Source organism: Bactrocera neohumeralis, chromosome 5 (genome assembly GCF_024586455.1).
Source record: "Bactrocera neohumeralis isolate Rockhampton chromosome 5, APGP_CSIRO_Bneo_wtdbg2-racon-allhic-juicebox.fasta_v2, whole genome shotgun sequence".
NCBI classification, from domain to species: Eukaryota; Metazoa; Arthropoda; class Insecta; order Diptera; family Tephritidae; genus Bactrocera; species Bactrocera neohumeralis.
The window spans coordinates 30159610-30185496 of NC_065922.1; the positions used below are offsets into that span (position 1 = coordinate 30159610).

Sequence of the window (25887 nt, forward strand, 5' to 3'; positions counted from 1 at the left end):
TCTTATAATTAATTAAGAACTGGATATATGATATATGAGCTACACAAATGGATGAGACTTTAAATCCGCGATTATTGTTACACAAACGAGCTGAAGAAGCTCTGTGTTCTTAAAATTAATAGTGTCTAAATTAAGGGTTTACATGGGTTTCCTCGGGTAAAAAACAGTATTTTTTCAATTTTTTCTCATATAAAAAATTAAGTATTTTATGAGAATTTTTATCATTACAAACATACACTATTAACAAAGAAATTCTAAAATTTTTGAAAACAAATTTAAACTCGGCCATTGCGACGCCATTTCCAGTGATCTCTCAGAAAAAGATGCGCCCGCTTTCGTAAAATACCTCCTTCTCCTTACAGGACCATTTAAAGTGAAAAATGCGTTTTTTAGTTAAAACCTTAACTTAAAACACGGACGAAGGAAAAAAAATTTAATTAGATTTTTGGCAGACATTTTTACAAAAAAAAAAAAAAATTTCAGCGAAAATTTCACTTTTCGAGATTTTTTTTTCAAATATGTAGTTGTAATTGAAAAAAATCCTTTGAGGTTTCCGCGATTTTATCTCATTTCAATATTTTTATATCTGGTTTGATCGCCCGAGCAACTAGTTTCGATATGAGTTATTCCACATAAACTAAACTTTCATTATTATTTTAATTATTTTAAAAAATATAGCCGATAAATTACTAATTTAACCGATTTAAATCTCACCGATATAGTGGATCTGCTGTTGAAATTTTTAATATCGTAAGTTGTCTATACCTATAAAATCTCGGTAACTTCTTTATCAAAGATAATTTAATTTTCAAAAACCGTTAGGAAATATGAATTGGACTTTAGTTTTTCTTAGTTAAACAGCAGGTCGAGATTAATCGTTATATTTGTTCCACTTCTTTGTATTAATTTCACAATTTTAATATTGTTTTAACTTTTTTTAAAGTTATATATAATAAAAAAGTTTAGTTTTTTCGATCCTAAATTTTTATTTTTTTTTTAAGTTGTCCGAACGTTATATTTAAACGAAATTCGGTAAAAGGCAACGGTACATCTCCGAACAAATGGTTCAGACCGCACTACTATAGCATATATGTATTTAGGTGCCATACAAACTGAACAATCAAACAAAAGTTCTTGCAAGTCAACTTTTTTATTTGTGAAGGGTATTATAGCTTCAGTGCAGCCCAAATTTCTTCTTGTTTGGTGCTCACAACGCCTTTGTTGCCTTTTGTATATGATCGCGGATTTTACAGCGAACTACTGCCGGACAGGCACCAATTGGAGAGTTCAAATGTAGCCAGGTCCTTCTCCACTTGGTCCACTTCCTCTGTGTGTTTTCATCCATTCGGACGACATGACTTAGCCAGCGTAGCCGATGTCTCTTAATTTGCTGAACTATGCCAATGTTGTTGTATACTTCGTACAGCTCATCGTTACATCCAATGCTATATTCGCCGTGGCCAATGCGCAAAGGTCCATAAATCTTCCACAGAACCTTTCTCTCGAAAACTTGTAACGTCGACTTATCAGATGTTGTCATCATCTGCCTTTGCACCATATAGTAGGACGGGAATATTAAGTGACTTATAAACTTTGGTTTTCATTCATCGAGAGTTAATCTGCTTTGGATTTCGAGCCTGACGTTGTTGTTGGTGTTTATGCTGTTTCAAAGATAGACGGAATTAACTACGACTTCGAAGTTATGACTGTCAACGTCAGTTTACACAGCCGTATTAGTTTTGTGGGGATACAAAATTCAGACATCACGGCATAAAGGCAGCTCCTTTTCGTGCTGTCAAAAGTAGCTTTGAAATCGACGACGGGGTGGTGTGTGTCGATCCTCTTTCCCGGTTTTTATACTCTCGCAACAAAGTTGCTAAGGAGAGTATTATAGTTTTGTTCACATAACGGTTGTTTGTAAGTCCTAAAACTAATAGAGTCAGATATAGGGTTATATATACCAAAGTGATCAGAGTGACGAGTAGAGTTGAAATCCGGATATCTGTCTGTCCGTCCGTCCTGTCCGTCCGTCCGTGCAAGCTGTAACTTGAGTAAAAATTGAGATATCATGATGAAATTTGGTACACGTATTTCTTGGCTGCATAAGAATGTTCAGTTCGAAGATGGGCAAAATCGGCCCACTGCCACGCCACAAAATGGCGAAAACCGAAAACCCATAAAGTGTCATAACTAAGCATAAATAAATAATGAAATTTGGCACAAAGGATCGCATTTCGGAGGGGCATATTTGGACGTAATTTTTTTTGGAAAAGTGGGCGTGGCCCCGCCCCCTACTAAGTTTTTTGTACATATCTCGGAAACAACTCTAGCTATGTCAACCAAACTCTATAGAGTCGCTTTCTTCAGACATTTTCATATACAGTTCAAAAATGGAAGAAATCGGATAATAACCACGCCCACCTCCCATACAAAGGTTATGTTGAAAATTACTAAAAGTGCGTTAACCGACTAACAAAAAACTCAGAAACACTAAATTTTACGGTAGAAATGGCAAAAGGAAGCTGCACCCAGGCTTTTTTTAAAAATTGAAAATGGGCGTTGCGTCGCCCACTTATGGACCAAAAACCATATCTCAGAAACTACTACACCGATTTCAATGAAATTCGGTAGATAATATTTTCTTAAAACCCTGATGACATGTACGAAATATGAGTAAAATCGGTTCACAACCACGCCTTCTTCCAATATAACGCTATTTTGAATTCCATCTGATGCCTTCTCTGTATAATATATATGTACATTAGGAACCAATGATGATAGCGGAATAAAACTTTACACAAATACGTTGTTTGAAAAATATGTAAATGACTGATAATGAAATCTCGATTATCACTTTATCGCGAGAGTATAAAATGTTCGGTGACACCCGAACTTAGCCCTTCCTTACTTGTTTTTCCAAGATTTGATGCATGGTGAAAATCTGGTCGATTGTAGATTTTCCACACTGCTAAGGTCCAATCATAAGGTTATATGCGACGTTCAGGAGGCTTGTCCCACGGAAGTTGGTTATCGCCGTACTTGAATAGCTCGGCCGGCAAACCATCGGCCCCGCCATTTTGTTGTTGTTCAGTTAGGTAATAGCTATTCGAATTTCTTCATGATCGGGTAATGAAACGTCCGTTCCAACGTCATGGATTGGAAAGTCGGGTTCACCATCTCCTGGTTTTCTGCTTTTACTGACATTCAGCAGGCTGGAGCAGTGTTCCCTCCATACTTTCAATATGCTCTGGACATCAGTCTCTAGATCTCCTCTGGGGATTCTACACGAGTATGCTCTGGTCTTAAAACCTTATGTTAGTCGCCGCTTCTTTTCGTATGATTTTCGAGCATTACCCCTGTCGGCCAGCTTGTTAAGCTCTTCAAACTCACGCATTTCGTTCTCTCTCTCTTTTTTGTCAAGTGCGTATCGCTTACCACTCCTTATCGTACCACATGGTTACCTACTTACTAAATTTCAATAAAATAATCTTTTATCCTCTCTTGGTATCATCGCACTAGAATTTCTTAAAATATCTACCTCTGGAAATTCTTTCAGTGAAAAGAATTCGCATATTAAAAAATCTGTTGAAAAGAAAACCGATTTGACTGAACCTAATATTTACTCCAATAGCTTTCACTCATTCGTTTTAGGCTGTGTTTTTCGCTACTTCCACTTTCACTATGTTCCTTTGTCAAACTTAAGCGCTACATACTTTTAAGGAATTAGAGTGAATAAGTGAAACAAGTGTTAATTGCCATTAAGTTAACTAGAATCAGTTTATCCTAACCGGCTTAAGTGTGCTCCAATGCCTTAATTTTGCTTATAATACACTTTAGTTATTAAATCTAAAGCAATGCTAGTGTCCGCGGCAACTTTGGCAAATGTGCTTGTATTGCCCCGACATCTACAGTCAACAACTCTTCGCTTGCGTGGCACTTGCCTAGTGCTGACAACTTCAAACTAGGAAAAACTGTGAACTGAACTTAAACTAAAGAACACACGCAGAAAGTTTGAAGCAGCTGGTGTGGGTGGAGTGGGCGCCTGATCCCAAGCAAAGTAGGCAGAGGAGCGCTGTAGCCGGCAGCGCTTGGTGAAAAGTACTTCAAGTTGAATTTGGAGCAAGTGCTGTAGCAGAAGATATCGCTACTTCTTTGCCTACTGCTTGATACAGAAACCAAATGGGTACGCACGCATATACATATACTCGTTTATACACACATATATACATATACATATGTAAATAAAAAAAAAACACTCGGGCGTATAATTTATCACAGCGCAGCTGCAGCGTAAAACCAACAGCAGTGGTGGCAGCAGCGGCAGCGCGGTAGTAGCCGTCTAAAGTGGAAATGTTGCTGACGTCAGCCTGCGGCAACATCATGTTGCTGTTCCCACTTTTTCGTTCGTTTTGTTTGCTGTGTCATCGTCATTTTCGTGGTTGTCATCGTAGACGTGGTTCCCATCCTCACTCTCTCACCGCATCCTCATCCTCATCCTTGTCGTCGGTGTCAGTTGTAGTTTCAGCGTTGTTACACATATTGTTATTGTTATTTGTTGCGTCTTACAAATGCAATGCGAACAACTGCTGACAAGCTGAAAGACGTAGCGTTAAAAGAAGTTTGCTTGTTGCATGCCCCATTTTGCTGTGCGCAAGCGTTGCTCGACTGGCAGCTTGCAGCAGCAACGTGGAAATCTGAACTAACAACAAATTCGAAAATAACCGGAAACCACAGTTATGACAACAAAAATATCAAAAACAACGAAATTATAAAGTTCGTAGAATTGTTGCAGAAAAAAAGGGGGGAAAATGCAATACACAGAACAAACTGACAAGCAAAACAATTAATAACAAACTTTCGCTGAAACAAAAGTGCATAAATACTATATGCATTGTTTTTGTTATCAGCATGCGAAAAAATAGCGATATTTGCAAGCCAAGTGCAACAACAACACCTATTTGTTTAAAGGTTGCAATTGGCATTGCTATATGCGGCCACCACATTAAACCCTGTGGCAGCGGGAGTTCGGTCGGATTTGAGCAGCCTCACGGGAAATCATAATACAGAAGTCCAACATGCTGCGGCATAAAGCTGATTTTCTCTGAACTGAGGCAGAATGTTCAGAAATTACACAATTCCAGTAAATCGAAATTTCCTGTGAATTCCATTAAAAAGTTGCATGGCTTTGAAGCTTTCAGTCGATGTGTGCGAGCTAGGATCGTCGTGATGAAAAGTGATCCGTCTTCATCGTTTGGGTTTCCTGATTTCCTGAAAGAGTACTGGCAAACAAATGATTGTGTACCACTCAGAATTTATTGTTCTGCATTGCTCTGGTGGTGTAGTTATGATATGTCCAGAAATCAGGTAACCATTTTCTTGGAAGTGCTTCGTGCTTTTGTAGAATTCGTGAATCGCCCATACAGTCGACTATTGTTTACTTTTGGGTTCATCCACGTAAACCCACGTTTCATAATCGCTTACGATTACATAAACGTATTTCAAAGCACAGCTATCGTATTTTTTTAACACTTCTCTCGACCAATCAGCACATTTCTTGTTTTGAACGATTGAAAAATTGTGTGGGATCCGACGTGAACAATGTTTTTAGTCAAATTTGTATGCAATATTCAGAATGTCTAATTTTGGCTTGGTCCACCGATGTTGGCCATTACTCTTGATATGCTTTTTTCGATGAACTAAGTCTATTGTCAATAAGCACTCCTAGGTACTTTAGTGCCTTCTGAACTCAATATTTAATTTTACGTCAGCTTTTCCAAGTTATCAGTCACATACGACGATCTGGCTATATTAATTTGTGCACAGCGTCGATAATTTCCGGATTTTGGACGACCTTCCCGAAATTCATCTTAGAGTGATCTATGGCCTCCATTGAATATGGTGGATTCATCAATAAACATTGGTCTGTGATGCAGCTTTATCGCTAAGAATTGAATTAAGCTCATCTATGCACTATTGATGACTTAAACCACGTTGAAAATTATAAAAAAAAACAACTGATTTTGGACGATATTCTCGAAATTCATCTTGGAGCATACCTTCACCATACAAGTTTCATACTGAGTTAAGCCACGTCGAAAGTTTTAAAATATAATTGCGCCTAGATATTCGCGTTTTAATTCCATTTTTTGGTGGAGAAGAATATTATAAGTTACTGTAAACAACACACATAGCGATCGTATGTCAAAATTGTCTGAGCATGCATACCATCAAAATTGTCAAACTTTATGATAAAATGGTGAGCTTTTAGATTGCAACATCAGTGTTGCCAAATCCCGAAATATAAAAGGCAACCTACGTAAAATCAACTTTCGTGGTCTAGATTCACTTTTAGGGTTGCATTTGTTCATTCAAGATCAAGCTTTGCAGTCATTGTTTTTAAAACGTTGGAGGTTATTTAACAAAAATCAAGCTTAAAGATTCGTTTTAAAAAAAGAATAGTGTTTTTGGTAAAAATTTAGTTGTACTATTCAAATGCAACTACTTTATACTTAACGACACAATTTTATAGTAATTAGTGCATGCCTAATTTCCTTGCAACGAATATAGTCAAAAACAGGAAAAATATATTTAGGCTAGATTATTAAGTAAGCATAAAGAAATGCACATAAAAAATGTCGATTCTTGATTAGAACTTGAAATTTTAGCAAAATTACGTGTTCTATAGAAAAAAGTTATATAGCAATGTTGTAAGTATTGATAAAATTTACAATTTTTGTAACAGCACTATTTGAACATAACCTAAAAATGAATGGAAAAATTCAAATAAGCTATTTTTCTTTCACAGAATTTTGTGTAAACTTACCTGTTCTCTCTCCCTTCTAGAGCGCAGATCGATAAATTCTATTATTCCTTTCATTTTTGTCATTTTATCTTTAGTTCCTTAGGGGTTACATCTTACTATGATTGTATTTTGTTTTTTTTTTTTGCTTTCAAAAATTATATTATATACCTTGTTTCAAACAGTTAAGCTGTCAAAATATGAAAGAAAAATTTTCAATTTAAGGGAATACCTGGGTTTCCTCTGGTAAAAAACAGCCTTTTTTTAAACAATTTTTTCTCATATAAAAAATTAAATATTTTATTAGAATTTTTTATTGTTACAAACAAACACCTAACAAAGAAATTCTGAAACTTTTGGAAAAAAATATTTGAACTCGGCCATTGCGACGTTATTTTAGGTGACCCTTCGGAAAAGAGATGCGCCCGCCTTGATAGGATAACTCCTTACAGAGTAAAAAAATACGTTTTTAGTTAAAACCTTAACTTAGAACTTGGACAGAAAAAAACTGAAAATTTGATTTTTGGCAGACATTTTTGCAAACAAATCAAAATTTCAGTGAAAATTTCGCGACTTTTTTTTCAAATAGTTGTAATCGAAAAAAAAAAGAATTCGTTCAAGTCTTTAAGAATTGTATGTCAAAGACCTGTGTAAAATTTCATGAAGATTGGTTGAGTAGTTCTCGAGAAATCTTGCCAACCGACTTCAAAAACACAGTTTCTAGAAAAACACGTTAAGGATGGTGCACTTAGCCCAGCTAGCCTCAAGCACACAAGTTTTCAAGACTGAATCTCCGAAACTATTACCCGGATCAACCTGAAAATTTAGTGCAATATTCTAGAGGTGTTGTAGAATTTAATAAAACAATAAAAAATTCGATTTTTTAAAACCCCTAAACCCATATAACCCCTTAAAAAGCTTAACCTCACAAATTATGGATAATCCGAACACAAAATTTTCCAATCGATAACCAACAGCGGCAAACCCACACTAATTGTCATAGCGACATCGAACATCACATGAAAATAAAAAAAATTTAACAATCTAGCAGAATTCTAGAAAAAGAAATTTGTTATCAAGGCTCCGTTTGCCTCAGTCCGGATCATATTCCGTGTATATTGAGGTTTTCATTTAATTTTTCAAACTTTCGTGCTAATTTAAAAGTACACGGATTCCACGTTGAAGTATAAACAAGCATATTAAACGCTTTTTTTTATTCTGTTTTGCTAATAATCGACCAAGAAACCGATATGCTCATTATCAGAATCCTTCAGAAAACGATAAGAGAGTGGCGCGGGGAGTGTGAACATATGTATAATATGTGTGAAGATAATTTTCACAGTGAATTAATCAACGACACTCGCACTGGCGCCCAAAATGCCGCTGTAACCGAAAACTTTCCAAAAGCGAAAAACTCACTCCCCAAAACCCTGATAGCAAAGTCACAACTCACAAACAAACACATACACCGCTAGCATGCACTAATCTCCTCGATATGTTTGTAGGTATGTACATATGTACATATGTATGTACGTGTGTGTATGTGCATATACACTTCGTCGCTTTTAGCTTTCGCTTACACAATCGTGCGCTGCGCCCTCATCGCGCTCGTGTCAACGCTTACACACCACGCCCCTTGCTTTCCTGCGGTAGCGTACGCGCGATGTATTTAACGAATTTAAAAAGCGGAAAATTGAAATAATTTAAAACGGAAACCGTATTTCTGATAAGATTTCAGCATTTGCGCGTTGCATAACGGCACTGCGCCAGCGTAGGCAGCAACTCAAGCGCACACACCCATAAACTGATATGTATGTATGTCATAATCATTAAGCAGATAAGTCTCACTTTCATTATCAAGTGCGCCACATTGCAGTATCCGTTTCCGCACTAACGCGCTGACAGCGTTTCCCGTTCGCACAAGACCGAGAAGAAGAAGAAGAAGAAAAATTATATACAAATATAGAAATAACTTCATATAATCTCACTCAAGCTCACACTTGACAATTATATTTTATTGTTGTTGTTTTTGTTTTCTACTTGCAGCCCCACCCAAGTAACGAGAGCGCACCGGAATGCCCACATAAACACACGTATACGACGGGCAATAACAACAACAACTAAAACAATTACAAAAATTCAAAATAAAGCTCAGTCAGAGATAGCGACGATGACAACAATAATAATGAACATTAAAACAGCAACTAGAACCCACCATTAAAACCAGCAACACGAACAGTGCAACAACAAATACGACAACGACACCAACGAACCAACACGTAGATGACAGAAATCCACGAGAAGCTCACAACTCACAACGACCGCAGCGATAGAGCATAAAGCAAAACAACAAAAACAAAAGTGAAAGCAAAACAACAAAAACAAAAGCGAAAGCAAAAAATCGAAAAAAAAACAAACAAACGGAAGTGCCTCACATAGCAGGAGTGGGAAGGAAAAACAGCAAAATAACCACGCAGCGCAGCGTAAATGTAATCCTAGACTCGATTATTCGATGCTAGAAACACTGGTGGCGGCAGCAGGTCTAGTAGTCTGTGGAAAGGGAATAAGGGGAGCCATAGATAACAGCACAAGCAGTTGAGTGCAAGCTGCGGTGGGGGTGCGGAGCTACAGTGAAAGGAGTGACAGACAGGAGTAAGGAAAGCGGCAGGCAGCCAATAGGATGAGCAGGCAAAACTGAGTGACGGGCATTCTTGTAGAAATCCAGCAGCAAAAACCAGCCAAGTAAACAAATTAAAGTGCTGTCTAAAAGCAGAGAGCGAAAGCGAATGAGAATGGCGATAAAAATTTAACAATACCGAAATACAACAAAAAAGGAGATTACAGAAATCAAAGCCAACGGGCTCAAAGCAAAGATACAATGATAATTTACTTAAATTAACCCAATCCATCCATTAAAAGGTATTAAAGGAACGAAAACGGACGCAAAAAAAAAAAACACAAAAACAAAAACGAGCATGCAAACAGAATGCCAGAAGTGAGAGACAAGCGAACGAGGCACGGAGTGTAAAAGTACGGTGAAAAAGATGTCAAAGTAAAGCGATAAGCAGACACGGAATCTGGATCTATAGATACGCTGCGCATAGTAGTGAAGTGCTTGAAAGCAAGAATACGAGCAACAGCAGCAACAAAAACAATATCAGTATTAGCTGATGAACAAAATAATTCTACGAAAAAGTGGACGTAGCACGGACGTAAAACAAGCGGTAAAGCTTAACGGCGTCAAAGCAGAAGCAGAGTGCCGTTAACGGTTCTGAGAGAAGGTGGCGCAGAGAGGCAAGGTTGTAGAGGAGGTTGCATAGAGAGGCAAAGCTTGAAAGCGGAAGCTGATGCTGACGCTGATTGACAGCGCACAACCAGCGGAAGCAGTCATATGATCCGCAAAATGAAGGGATTAAGTTTTAGTCAAAAAGCAAACAAGCGACGAAAAAACGTTCAAACCAACGACCAAACACCAAGCGGCAACACAGCATTGCCAACACGCGCAGCGTGCACCAACAACAACAACAAGGTGAACAAGCTGAAAATATGCAAAACGACAACAATAACACAAGCTCATAACGGTAACGCCGCACAGCTGACAACACCATTAATATGTCGGAACAATAACAAGAAAAACAGCTGCAACAGCGTAGGTAGCCAGCGCCGCTACTGCAGCAACAGCAGCAATTCAACACCACCACCGCCCACCTTCAACCAGCACCACAACCACCAACACCAGCATTGCCTCGCCTCGGGCCAGCTGACGTACAAAATGCCATTGCCACTGCTGTCAATATGTAAAACAACAACAACAACTACAATGGCTTTCGATGTGTCCGCGGACGAGCAGCTGGAAAGTGTTCAAAATCGTTGCCTTGCCCATTACAAAGAGCAACAACGTCAGCGAAAAACAACAACAACAACATGCGCACCCACCAAACTCACCCAAAACCATCGCCAACACCAACAACCAGCAACCACTCGCACATTGTCTTGTTTCAGCAAATCTTTGGCAACTTTGTCATTGCGCTCACTGTTGTCTCGCCATCATCAGCTCTTCCATTTGCAGCAACACCTCCGACAGCTGCACCTCCACCTCCACTTTGGCATCGCCGTCATTGTGCTGGCCTCCATTTTAATGTATTCATGCCCATGCGCGTCGGCCTTGCGTCTCACAAATGGCGGCAACACTAAAACTTTATCCGCTAATAAGGAGCAATTAAATATTGGCCTAATTGCACCGCACACAAATTTTGGCAAACGTGAATATTTACGCGCCATTAACACCGCCGTACAGGGTCTGGCGAAGACACGCGGTGCCAAGCTGACGTTCCTGAAAGACTATTCATTTGAACCGCGTAATATACATTTTGATATGATGTCGCTGACGCCGAGTCCGACAGGTGAGTTCGCCGCTATTCGTTTTATTTTAATTTTATTTGCTCCTCTGGTTTGTGAGACATTTTATTTGCCACGGTGATCTTTGTAAATGTGCTCTTTAATAATGTAAATAATTTTTATTACCAAGTCGTAAAAATATTAGGACTTTACTACATTTCACCCGGCTGTATAAAAAAGTAATAATAATAATACGATTATGACAATTTTACTCGTTGCTTGACCGAGCTTCTTCTCCCCTTTGTGCTGAGTGTCCTAATTTTTAATGGCGACTGTCTTGTTTTTGGTCTTGAATCTCAGGATATTTACAAGAAGTTTATTATTTGGCTTTCTATAAGTTTAAATTCTTCGGATATAATAATAATGGGTCCACAAGCGTCATCCATTTCGAGGATTCTTTGACTTTTATTTTTTGAAAATTATATCTTTCAAATGTTGACCAACCTTAGATGGTCAATTCGTTGAGTACAACTTTCGATGACTCGTTCGAGCATTTTGTTCCAAGGCCAGAATCCAAGCGGGATTATCCGCATAAACTTTAGACTTTACATATTCCCACAGGAGAAAGTTTAACGGTGTGATATCACTCGATCTGACGGCGTTAAAAAACGGTCCTCCACTGCTGTATAATCTGACGTTAACCGTGTACGAAAAATAATTATAAACTAGAAGATATTGTTCTTTTGAAAGGTCGAAAAAGAAAAAAATATTTTTTGAAATTTCACACTAGGAATACGCCTTAAAATGTAAACAAGGGTTTATTCTTCGGCATTGTATCCACCTTTCTTCGGCAGAATCAATAGCCTGAACGACATGTCAATGAAATTTTACTCCGAACTAAATCTCCTACCGTCATGAAACGATGCTCCGGTACCGCCGTTAAGTATTACGTCGAGAAGATGCTTCAGCAATGCTCATACGTTTGTAATGGTCGGAATGCATTTAGTGCCAAGTTGCATTTACTTGACTCCACCTATGTTGGTCTCTGATCCCGCGCTGTTCGATGTTGCCGTATCCTTCTCGTATGCTCTACACATTTTGCTATGCATTTGTTTGGTTCGTTCAATATTAGAGTTCTCTTCTTCGCTGCAGTTCTAGGTCTCTTGGGTTTTCAAAACTTTTGTCTTACACGTTTTGGAATAGATAAATTTTGTGTTAAGTGCAAATAGATCTTCTAATGTGGTCTTTTTTAGCCGTGACTCAATGCTTGTAAGCAATCGAAATGTCCAACGTCCATTTCGACTGACTTCCCAACGTCTTTGTCGGCTCTTCACCGTCTCTGCTGGAGCATTTTCTTTATGGGTTCTACGACCCAAGTCGCTGGGAGCCTGCAGAGTTCGAAATTTGTTCTTATCACAGCTGTCTACCCTCTGCTAGTCACAAAAATCTCTTCATATAAATTGAACACTTATTCTTAGTAATAATCCCAATGACTTGTCAGCGAATGTATTCATTATTGTGAAAATTTATTTGGACTTAAAAAACAATAGAAAGTAGTACATATTTAATTTTCTTATGATACATATCGGCCGATGAATAGAACAACTGATTTTCGCGAAAATTACCCGATAATCAATACTCAATACTACTCACAAATGGTGAAATATACATGGAAAAATCGTGTTTGGGATAATTGTTCAGAGTATAAAACAAAGTGATCATATCAATTTCATATCAGAAGTTCCAATAAACGCAAAAGTTAGCTATCGACTGGAGACTGGTTCTATAACTAGTCTCCTTTTCTCATCTCCAACGTCATCGAATAACAATAGAGATAATTGCAGTGTTCTCAACCAAAAGCAAATAGGTAGAGTGAATGTCTGAAGACGCACTCAGGTCTCTAGTACGCCCATTGCGGTCTAAAACCCCTCACTCTATTAAATACTCTCTGAACCACTCTGTACTTCTGATGAAGTTAAAATTTCAAAGTTTTATTGATGCAACTTCCGGGGCAACGTTAAAAAATTCCGGACCGCTAGTTGCGATGCATTTCCTATACAAAACCTTGCATTTCTGGCTTGGCTGCCAATTAGACAACGACCGATTAACACTTCTCCAAGAGTCCTTTTGTCATTCCATTTGAATTTTAATAGTCAGCATGTGTGGCCCATATTATACATTATATATACATTAATGCCACGATTGCTTTCTTGTTAAGCAAGTTGGGGTTTGACTACATGGAGCTATATTTATAGAATGTTTTGCAATTAAATATTTACAAGCAGCCAGAGCCTAATTGTAGGGTGGTGCCTTTTCTGGCTAGTTCATCTGCTTCCAAGTTATCAGGAGTATCACTAAGTGCTGGAACCCATTATACCACTATCTTCGATACTAATAGGAGGAATCCCCTCATTCTAAGAGCTGATTTCGTTAGCAGTTGCAGTACCAGATTTGTAAAATAACCTTTAGTGGGTAACGTGGCGTTGTTCTAAGAGCGCCACTGTTGAATATACTGAATGATCTTTTTATGCTTTCCATATGTCATACGTATTTCGTTTGCATTACTGCTTTTTGTAGCTTACATACCATACCAATATACTGTAGCTGTACTGTCTAAGTGTGGTTTCCAAGAAATCTTCCTGTCTAAAACTGATCTCAAGTAGCTTGCTTTCTCACCTATATTTATTAATGGCGGCATAACTTCTGTAATTCTGTGGTACCTGGTGCACAATACGGCCCATCGATTTATGACGTTTAATGCGAAACAAAACGAAATAATATTATTCAATCGAAGATATCATAGAACCATCTTATTTATTCAACTTCTTAATTCACTGCACTATGTCCATGTTGTCGTATAACTCATATATCGAATGCAATATTCGCCGTTGCCAATACGCAAAGGACCATAAATCTTCCACAGAACCTTTCTCTCGAAAACTCATAACGTCGACTCATCACATGTTGTCATCATCCATGCCTCTTCACCATATAGCAGTACAATGATGATGACTAACTTGTAGAATTTAGTCTTTGTTCATCGAAAGAGTACTTTACTTCTCATTTGCCTGTTTTCAGTCCGAAGTAGCACCTGTTGGCAAGAGTTATTCTGCGTTGGATTTCGAGGCTGCAGTTGTAAACTCATGTAGAAGATCGTACCTTCTCGATTCAGCTCTGCAACTCGAATTATTTTCTCCAGGAGTTTATTGAAGAAGTCGCACGATAGGAATTTGCCTTCTCTGAAACCTTGTTTGGTATCGATCGACTCAGAGAGGTCCTTCCCGATCCTGACGGAGCTTTTGGTATTGCTCAACATTAGTTTACACAGCCGTACTAGTTATGAGTAGATACCAAATTCAGACATAGCGGCATAAAGCCAGCTCCTTTTCGTGCTTCAGCACCGCTTTTATAATTTCGATTTAATATATCTATTGGCAAAGTTGTTATGAATTTACATAGACCATACTTAAAGCTCCGAAAAAATGCATAGCCTCTTAAATAGTTTTCGACTTTGAAAGCTCTTTCCTTTAAATTATTATTGAAGCTTATACGCTATATTATTACATAGTCCATTTAATCTTTAAAACCAAACGTTCAAATCTCAGTTTTTTCATTTAAATATTTACACAATACACAAATTTTCGCGAATATGTTTTCAAAAGCATAAAAAAACATACTTACATACAAGCTCTACACATAAAAACATTTGGGCATTGCAACAATTATGAAATAGTATAAAAGCAAATATCCAGCGGCGCGACAGCATGCAAACAAATGCAACCCTGTGTGTTGATATTAAATCCACAAAAAATACGCAAAGCAACAAATCTGCGCATTTAATTGCGCAACCAATCGAATTTTTTCATGGGAGGCGTTGAAAAGGATGCACGCGCTAAAATCAAATTTTGCTGGAATTCGCTACAAAATTTCAACTTACATACATACCTATGCGTAGCTGTGGAATTTAAGGACCACACGAGTGTAGAAAAATGTGCACGCACGTGGCACTAAATTTTCACATTTTTCTCAGCCATATTAAATTTCCAACTAAAAATCTCAGCCTGCCATAGCAGTGTGGCAGTAGATAGTGTGTATATGTATTACGTAACAGCCGGACGGCAAGCAAATAAAAGTTTTTTGGCAACATGAGCTGTGAAATAATCCCATTTTCTTTTCATATGTATTTAGTAAGTCTGCCAAATCAAAGCCAATATCCCAGCATTATTTGTCTACTTCCAGCTAAGAATAAAATACGAAATTCCATTTATCAAATCGCATATCTTCCTGCCACGGCCATGCACAAATAATAAAAGTAAAAGTAAAAAACAAAAAGTAGAAACAAAATGCAGGTAGTTTATATTTTAAATTGGCAACGTAAAGTCTATATATATTTTTTTTTTTTTATTTCTGCTCCTCCTTTTACAGTTTTATTCATTTTTCTTCGCAAACAAATATCCTTTGGTAAACTTTGAAGTCGTGCCGTAGCAGGTGATGTAGAAATTAGAGTAAGGATAAATAGATTGCCTTTGAACTCTGTAGAAAAGCAGCAGCAGCGCTTTGGGTCAAGCGAAATGTTGCGCAAAGATGATTTCACTTTTGTTTCAAGTTTTACAGTTAGTTCGCCAGTGATTGTGTACATACCTAGACGCTTTGCTAGATTTTTTGGCTGTATATTTTTAATCCTTATTCTCTATTGGTTAGTAAGTTGAATTAATTTAATTTTAGCTTGTCAGTTGACAATACGTTTAAAATATGTCCAGTTACTCAGTCTAATATTCACACCAAATATCGTTGGGAGATTTAAGCGGTTATATCTACTTTTGATATGATTTTGTACACTCATGTAGAGGATCGTACCTTCTCGATTCAGCTCTGCAGCTCGAATTATTTTCTCCAGGAGTTTATTGAAGAAGTCGCACGATAGGAATTTGCCTTATCTGAAACCTTGTTTGGTATCGCTAAACATCATTTGGTATTGCTCAACATCAGTTTACACAGCCGTACGAGTTATGAGGAGATACCAAATTCAGACATAGCGGCATAAAGTCAGCTCCTTTTCGTGCTTCAGCACCGCTTTTATAATTTCGATTTAATATATCTATTGGCAGAGTTGTTATGAATTTACATAGATCATACTTAAAGCTCCGAAAAAGGATTTTGCATATCAAAATGCAAGTATATTTCTAATATAATATATATCGAATATAAATTAATTTGAAAATAATCTCCAAAATTTTCACTTCATCCGCCAAATCGTTCCAATTATTCGATCGTATTTGTACCAACTTTTTCATTTATTGTAATCGCTCTTCCAGAATTAAAATTAAAGAACTTTTGGGGCTTCATACAAATTACTGTAGACTGTGGTGTCATCTGCAGAGATTAAAGTACTGTTTCACAGACACTTTTCGCTTTTGTGACCAAAGAGCAGAGACACCAGAACACATATTCCCTGATTTTGCCAATTTTTTTTTTTTTAATTTGAATGTGTTTTTCTCAAAGAAGTGATTTCAGAGTTGGAAAGGAAAATTTCTCCGAAACGGCTTGAACGATCGGCTCGAAATTTCCGCACAATCTTCTTATGTATATATGTGAAGTAATCATCGAAGGAATAGATTTTCCAATAAAACCAACAAATTGATTTTATAAGCCACTCTGAAGTGTTGTTTTGTCACAAAAACAACTTTTTTATGTAAACCATCCTTTTTGTCAAAAATTTAAATTTTGACTAATCCTTCGTTCGTTAGTTGTATTCATCTATAGTAATAATACATTATTTTGGCTTTTGGATTTCAGATAATTTTAAGTAGAAAACTCTCACATTTTTTCGGGGGTTCTCCTAGAGATCGGCTACGTGATCAAGGGAATCCAGATTTTTTCAAAATCTTTCACAAAAAAAAAAACAAGCAAATTTATACTTGCACATGGATAAGACCGCTTAATTCTTTGCTCAAGTTATTGTCCCTCATATGAATGTTTTTCCACATTTTAGCACTGATAAGCCTATTTATTGAATGCAAAGAGAATTTTATAAGCCGAATTATAGACGATGTCTTAACTTTATTTGGTCGCCAAACACTTTACCCGAATACCTTTGAGAAATTCTGCTGAGATAATTTTTAGTAGTGTCTAAAACCTTTTGCGCTCACGTTATTTTGAGCCGACCTTATATGTAATAGGTTTATTTTAGACTTTTAATTTTGCCTTAAACTAAATATACAGTTTGCCACGAATTTGGTAGTTCTTCAGTTTTCGAGGTATCAATATGAAATTTTGCGCACATTCTTTTTTTTCTCAAGAAAATGCTCATTTGTCGGAGCCGTCGAAATCGTATCACTACAAAAAATAGTAAGACTTTTTTAATTTAAATTTCGCGTGAAAACCTATTTGTCGACATATTTTTTTTTCTGGTTTGGTGTGACTGTCAGGGAGTAGTAGCTATATATTATATATAGATGCCATGCAAACTGATCGATCGGAATAAAGTGGTTTTTCATTTGGAGAGATATCCGCACGGAATTTGCATGGTATATTTCCTAAGGCAATGAATTTCACGGAACTTGTTTAGATCTGATCACTATAGCATATATCTCTCATAAAAACTAATTAATCAACTCAAGACCTTGAAACCAAATTTGCCCAGCTCGAATATTATAGGAACTACCGATAGTGTGAAAATGGATGAAACCCCGCTCACTCCTAATATAACGGTACTGTTGAAAACTACTAAATGTGTGATAAATCAATAACTAAATGCGCCACAAACGTAAAAAATTGTCGCCGAGATAGTATGAGAACACTTTATTGGGTAAAAATTGGACGGTGCGCGTGGCACCACCCACTTTTTGGTGAAATCCCATAACTCAGGACTCGTCTGACCGATTTCGATAAAATTTGGAATGTGGCATTCTTTTCATACTCCTAGGTCACTTTGTGAAAATGAGTGAAATCGGACAATAATCACGCCTACTTCTCATATAGCACAGTTTTAAATTGATTAAAACTTGTACGAATAATGCGTTTAGAGTATACCACCTTATGACAAAAGATTGTTCAAATCCAACTAAAACTGTTCAAGACCCTAGGTTCCGAATATGTGGACCCCAGTATCTGTAGTTGACTTTCTTTCTAAAATATCGGTCAATGTGTGAGATATACAATAAAAATTCAGACAAAATCCGACAGACAGTAGTAATTCTGTGTATCCAAAATGGGTGGAATCGGGTCAATACTTCCCTGAGCGCCCATATATTAGATTGGAAAATATCTCCCTTCCGCTTTTTTGCTCTTAATTCAATGCTTTATAAAAAGTGTTACAGTGATCGAATTTAGTTCAAATATGCCAAATATGCGCCGTTTCGTTCGATAATCTGCTTCCATCTAGACGGCAACTTCATAATACCTCCTCCTAGAAGCCCCCTTCCTTATTTGCGAAGAACTCAGGCCTAATATAAAGATTTTTGAACTGCCTGGTGACTTTATGCTGGATACATCGGTCAATATTTGAGTTATCTCAATGAAAATTTCAGAACGCATTTTACTCATAACAATAAATCATTGAGCCTAAAATAGATACAATTGGGCGAAAACTTAGCCTAGCCCTTATATAACCATTACCAGAATTTTCAAACATCCGGCTGATTTTGTATAATGACTAAGTATAATGATTTTGGTTTTTCTAAGAAATCTTATGCCGAATATATAAGTAGGTCAGTGTAGAAATTATATAAGGTGTAAGTATATATAAAATTACTTAGATTCCGATCCTCTGGTTGACGTTTTACATCGTGAGGTATTTCCCTGGCTTTGATCCCTGCAAGTTGCAAGAGTTGCACCCGAACTTAGCCCTTGTTTTTTGTTTCTGGTTGTTTGCAACTCAAACTTCGAAACGAAGTTTTTTAATTTTTTGCTCTTTATTTTTCTTTTGTAAATCATACCTACTTTTTGATCCATTTCTTCCACCCGCATATTTTTATCAGGTCAGTCGATGAAACCTTAGACCGCTGAAATCTTAGCAAGAACATACCGAGCACCGCTCAGAAATGATAACAATTGCAAGCCGCCGCCATTAGCTTTTGTTCTGCTTGAGCGATCAAAGCCGCTGTCTGCCAACTGCTCAAGCAAGCCGTGCTATCAGACCGCCATAAATTGACCAAGCATGCCAAAAGAAGAACGAAAAATAATTAAGAAAATGAACAAAAGCAATTTCAAGCGAGCGCATTGCTGAGAAATGCGAAGCATTTTCGAGATGAAAAAGAAAATCGCCATAGATCAACCTACCTGTGTTTTTTCTATCTTCTCTTAAATATTTACTAAATGCTTCCTGCTGCAACTGCCGTCTGTCGCAAAGCCCGCTATCTGTATGCTGGCGCGCTGAGCCGCTCTTATCGCGCAAATTTATCGTTTGCCGGGCGAACAGGTCAACGTTTTCGCGTTCGCAATTCACCTCGACTCGAGTGGCAGCACGAGCACCGTGTCTCACCCCACGACCGTTCAACCAAACGGTGATTCAGCCAAACCGCCAGTAAACCAACACGCCGTTATGTTGTAGACAAAAGCGTCCATCGTAGACGCGGCCTCGCAATTTACTGACTGAAAAATTTGTCCACAATTACCGGCATTGCAGCGGCTTTCCAGCTTCCGTTGCTTCCGCAGCGTCTTTCATTTATATGTGTGTGTGTAAGCGTTTGCTTGGGTCAGCTTCTGCGTGTCCTGACACCGCCTGTTTGTGTTTAGTTTGTTGTTTTCGCGGTTCAGCGACTCTGCGCCGCCTGTCACTTCCGTTGCGTTGGCATTCGCCGTCCACTAAGTGACGCAGATGGCGCTTGCAATTTCTTTCGCATTAATTTGCGTTTCCTTCCGCCCACATGGCGTAGTGTGCTGCTGTCTACACTGGCACTGTCTTAGTTGGTTTTCAATTCCCAAAGCCTAATAAATTATATAAATTAATTTCTGTTTACTTGCGCAATTTTTATGTTTATCTTCGTAACAGCAGGATAAAGATTTGCTTGTTACTTAACTAGTTAATGCTATTGTAATATTTGTTCTAATTTTCCCCAAATCTCGATCAAATGCTGGATACATTAAAGTCTCTTATTTCTGCCCTCTTTCAATCTAGATAATGACCGAATTGTAAAACAGAACGCACCGAAGTGGTCGATGGTAGTATAAATATTTAAGCATTGTAAGTCTTTAGTGTCATTTGACCAATTTTCGAATACGAATTACATTGCCACAAAAAAAAAAAATAAAATTATCCCATTCGAACTCATTCAATTATCGCCTTCAAGCTCAATCAAAATTCAGCTTCAGTTTTCAGCTGTTGCAGAGGTCTGATGCCAACATTCTATGCGAAGCATACAACTGCGGGCGCCCTCTTTTGAAGATATTTTCTGTTAATCGTCCCTTTTCTACCACCTCCAAGTTTCATGAGGTGGTTTGAACAAAAGAGTTTTTACAAAATATCTTCGATATTAAGTATATAAAATTTCAGAAGCCACGAAATTCTGAAATCCAAAATTCCTACGTTTTTGAATTGATTCAATTTAGGACATCTTTTTAAAATATAGAAAAATATCACCATTTTCGCCTATATCTTGTATACTTTGGACACAATTTTTAGGAATTTTTGCCCGAATTGGAGTTTCTAAATATCATTTTTGAAAATTTGGAGTAATAAAGTATTTGTTACATTCAGAGCATAGGGTAACTGTGAGAGTGACACGTCGCTAGACAAAGCTAGAAAAGTGCATCTTTAAATTCTATCACTATTTTTAATAAAGATGTAAGCCAAAAGATTTAAGACAAATTCAAAGACTGAAGAGTATTTAAAAATTAATGGCGAAAAATTTCGTTGTTATTCAGATTACAATTCATTCGTGAATCTTACTCGTGTAATAATCTATACCTTTATCTTTTATAATATCCATGTTTGCGGCCTAAAAAATCCTGATGAAAAAAATTCTTTTCTTTTGAGCAATTGCTTTCTTCAGACGATTGGACGGACAATACTGCTCTGAATTAAGCCAATCCCACCAAACACATCGCGTTTTTGTAATCTTAAGACTCGAAGCAGTGTGTTTTTAAATATGGAATCTTGTTTCCCTGACGCTATGACGATTTGTGCAGTTTTAATGATATAAAATATGAGATTAATATCGATTCAACAAATAATTTGTGGCACCCTGCGAAGGATTTCGTCAAAAATTCTTGGCAGTCAATGTGTAAAATATGTCTTGAGTATTTCTCGCAACGCTGTTTGCAGAGTCGGTAAGCAAAATTTCTCCGAGAGACATTTACTAATATTTTTTTGATTTTGTGGATTTCACTGTTGAGATAATTTTAAGGAGCCATGTAGGTTTCGTCGAGCAAAAAACAGCAATTTTTTTAAATTTTTTTCTCATATAAAAAATTAATTATTTTATTAGATTTTTTTATTGTTAAAAACATACACTATTAACAAACAATTTTTGAAATTTTTTGGAAAATATATTTTAAACTCGGCCATTGTGACGCGGAACACTCGGAAAAAGATGCGCCCGAGTTGGCAGGAAATTCCTTACAGGATCATCTTAAGTGAAAAAATACGTTTAGTTAAAACCTTTACTTTGAACTTAGACGAAAGAAAAAAAAAACAAAATTTGTATTTATGGCAGACATTTTTACAAAAATATTAAAATTTCCTTCGTCCAAGTCTTAAAGAATTGTATCTCAAAGACCTGTGTAAAATTTCATGAAGATCGGTTTAGTAGTTCTCGGCGCCTAGCTCTAGCCTCGAGCACACAAGTTCTCAAGGCTGTTTCTCCGAAACTATTACTCGGATGAACTTTAAAATTTAGGACAATATTCTAGAGATGTAATAGAATTTAATAAGACACTAAAAATTTTTCGATTTTTTGAAACCCGTAAACCCATGTAACCCCTTAAGCAGCAAAATCTTCTTCATCGGCCGATATCTTTCTTCGGGAGTCCTCCTGGAGATTGGATACAGAATCAAGAGCATCCAACATTTTTAAAACTGAAATTTTAAATTCTGTAAATTTGCATCATTTTTGTTTATTTCTTAAACAACAAAAAATTTCTTTCCTCTGAATTCAACTTTTGACTTTTTGGCTAGTAAAATAGCTAAAATTAATTTGATTTATCTTGTATTTGGCATGAAATATGATCGATTATTCATATCACTTTGTAAATTGACCAGGCCAGTTGATAAAGTTTTTGTTTAAAAAATTAACGATATTTTTCAGAAAAGTTTAAATTGCCTTATGTTGTTACGAACAGCTAAGCAGCAATACATGAAAAATGATAGTAATAAATTAAATAAGCTGAAATAAGTCTTCAACAATATTCGCAGCTTCTCTCTATCTCTCTTATCCAGCAATTTGTACGCTATTGTGGTTACTTCATTTATTAAGCGTTGATATAGCGTGGCGAGTAAGATTTATATATTTTGTTACTCTATTGAAGCCGTGCACAGACTAAAAATATATTGTTGAAAATTTATCAAGCTGACCACTTACTGATGGCCAAAGCAAAGTTGCTCCTTAACTAACAACCACCCATACATACTATATGTATACATGTGTATGTGTGTGTGCACATCTACGTGTGTACTTATATTTATTGTTAATGTTATTATGGCACTTAAGCGCATACTCTCGCTCTGTGACTAACTCCCACAAGTCCCATCATAACTCATTTGAGTCACAATTGAGCGGCGCTGTCAACCCAACTGTTTTGTTCCGTTATTCAAAGTGTGACGTTCGCAACCATCCCCACGGCTGCAAAGACCGCCACCAAGCAAAAGCACGCGCAGCACAGTTTTGGCGGCCAACAAAGGCACCAACACGACCTTTGATGTTCAACGCCTCTGCTTCTGTTGCCTTGCGGCTATTTACTTTGGACCATTTCGCTTGCGCGCTACTGTCACCAAAGTGCTCACGAGGTCGCCCAAAACCTCCAACACTGAAAGTGTCCACGCCAACACCAACAGCAGCAGCAACAACATCAGTATAAGCAACAACAACACGAATGTAAGCGACAAATGGATGCGCTTGTCACATAACAACAGTTTGCCGCTTAATGCTGCTTTCGTTTTGCTTATCTCTTTCCATTCTCGGTGCTTTTGCTGGCAGCTGCCAAATTGCTCTAAGCAGCCACATAAGGCGCTTGGGTCGACTTTTCGAGATTTCAATTTCTACTGTCCTTTTTCGTCAATACACCGACTGCCGGTGTTGCTAATGCCTGGCAGTGTTGACGCGCGTAGGACGTGTGTGCGATTAGGTTTGTTGTATGTGACAAAAATATGGTCATTTCTGCATAGGTGGATATTGAAATTCCACTATAGATAGATACCTTTTATATTTTTGGGCATTCTGAAAACATTTTGTCAGCTACTTCCAAGAGATTATTTACTCTATGTATCCGTATCCCTGCATATACAACCAGTTTACCTCTGGCGTTTATGACCTTCGAGCGTTTGTTTGTCAGCTTTATTTTGTCACCTCTCATCAAGTGCAGAGACTTTGCACAGTTGTTTGTCTTTCTGAAATTGAAGTACCTTTTACCATTAATCTCACCTTGACCCTCGATATGACGCTTTGTTTTGAAAGTTACTAAATTATGCAAACTTATAGGTAGTAGCGGTTAAGTGTTGTGGAATTAATTGGAAACTTCAAACTTCACTTAGAAAATATTTCTAAAACAAAATGAAAGAGTGGTTCGACGGCTTCATGGGCCAAAACCAATTTAATTGCTCCAAAATCATTCATATACAGAACGATACAGGCTTTCTCCGGAAAGTAATAGGACTGAGCCGATTTAAAAAAATTAATTGAACCAATCGTTACAATTTTTAAAAACTTTAAAAATAGGCTCCTTCTGCGTCGATACAATGTTGCCAGCGCGATTTCCGAGCATTGAAGGCGTCACGGATATTTCCACATTCCTTCTTGAAGTTCTTTTTATCCATTTCCGTCAATTATATTATGCTACGTTTTCCTTTTGTCCTGAGTCTCCTTCCGCATTGGCGCTTGAAGTTTCACTATATCAACTTTAAGCACTAGTCTTTGATTGTTTCAATGAGGCCATAAACTGTTTTGCATTACCATACATCTCTTCATATAAATCTTTCGTTTTCAATTTGTCCTAAAGATTCAATTTGCTTTAGGCAAACATTTGATCTTTGGAAAACCATACTATTATTTTTGGAAAAACTCAAATCACTGCAATGCAATGAACAAAATTATGCAAGGGCTGACACCTTAATTGACACCTTTCGATTAATTGACATTAAGTTGTCAGTACAAACAATTATAATATCTTTTAAAATCCAAAATTCCATTTTCAGATCTTAACTCGCAATTGCGATATGGAATGCATGCTACAGTTTCTTTTGAGATAGAGCTTATCAGAGGTTTCAGGGTTTCCCATAGTATATTGAATCTTCTAGAGTAAGATAATTAATAAACCACAAGATCATACTAAACCTGAACGAAAGTACAGTGGCTATAAACTTATTGTTTGAAAGTATAACTAGAGATAAAGAACTTAAGAATACCTTATCCGATTAAAAAAATGTGGATCGGAAAACTCCAACTATAACGGACCTATTTAAATACTATTTCAAATTCTAAAGATAATTATGCAAAGATTATTTTTAGACATGTGATTTTTAATGAGGCGTTTGCCATGGCCGTCATCAAATAGGGAGTCTCTCATCCAAGACTGTTTGTGCTTTTTCATTGGGGGCGTTTTTTACGTGAAGGGTCCCAAACTTAGCACACAACCCTATGGGGAAGATGTTTCGCCTTCTCACTTTAGTTTGCCTTCAAACAGATGTTCTTTGGCTACCCAGAGGATACCTGGTCTTGGACCGGAAGTCGTGAACTGTTTCAGCCATATGCAAAAGAATCGTTTCTGGCCACTCCCAAGTGAATGGCAATCAGAGAAGTTTACTCACTTGTGTGAACTTCTACACGTGACTCCATCCTCCTTGAGCTCGTAATGGCTTCTTAAAGTTTATTCAGGTTCACAATGCCCTGAAAAATGATATTTACTTCGTAAACTTGTTATTCCAAAACGAATTTCAAGACTTTTGAAATGGTTGCATATGTTAGTATAGATTATAGTCGTGGAACAAGTTACTTATACACATACTTTTCTCTAGCCTTTAATCCGTCTATTAAATAATACCATAAAGGTTGTTTAAACTGACATGAGTGATTTCTTTACTCTAAACTACCTAACCTGTCGAGAATACTTGTGGTTGGGCAAACAAAAAATATTTAAATGCTCTTCACTTTCACTCTCATTTCACAGCTTACAAAGTAAGTCATTTTTTTTTCTGTGGAAAAACCAACTTAAAAAGTTCCACGTCTCGTTTGCCCACTTCAACAAGTGAAATTTTACCCCAAACCAGCTTATCTTATGCCCCCAACTCACTTCGGCACGGGCGTAAGTGAAAGTCGCTCCTTTGCACATACACTCGAGCGGCTGATAAAAGCATAGTCGGCTGGGGCGCGTAACGTGTGAAATTTCGCATTTGTTATTTTGAAGTTCACTTTTGTGGCAAAGCAGGAATTTGCAGCAGCCGGTGCATGCCACATACCAACATTTTATTATGCTCCACCTTGAAGTTATTTTATGGTGTGCCTAAGTACCTTTTATTGTTATTTGTCAATGCCTTTGTTGCCTCGTCGCTTACCTTGTTGATGATTTTATGATGCGACATTAATTCTGTCACTCACACA

General features: G+C 37.2%; 1 protein-coding gene across 3 annotated transcripts in view; it reads left to right on the forward strand.

The window, feature by feature from the left end:
* Positions 1-25887, forward strand: part of LOC126758870 (glutamate receptor ionotropic, NMDA 2B) — a 198293-nt gene that overhangs the window by 35915 nt on the left and 136491 nt on the right. For all 3 annotated transcript variants that reach the window (XM_050473285.1, XM_050473287.1, XM_050473286.1), the window contains exon 2: positions 8846-11202. In XM_050473285.1, the coding sequence (XP_050329242.1) occupies positions 10191-11202 (1012 nt within the window). In that variant the 5' untranslated portion in view covers positions 8846-10190. The remainder of the gene's footprint in view (positions 1-8845; positions 11203-25887) is intronic.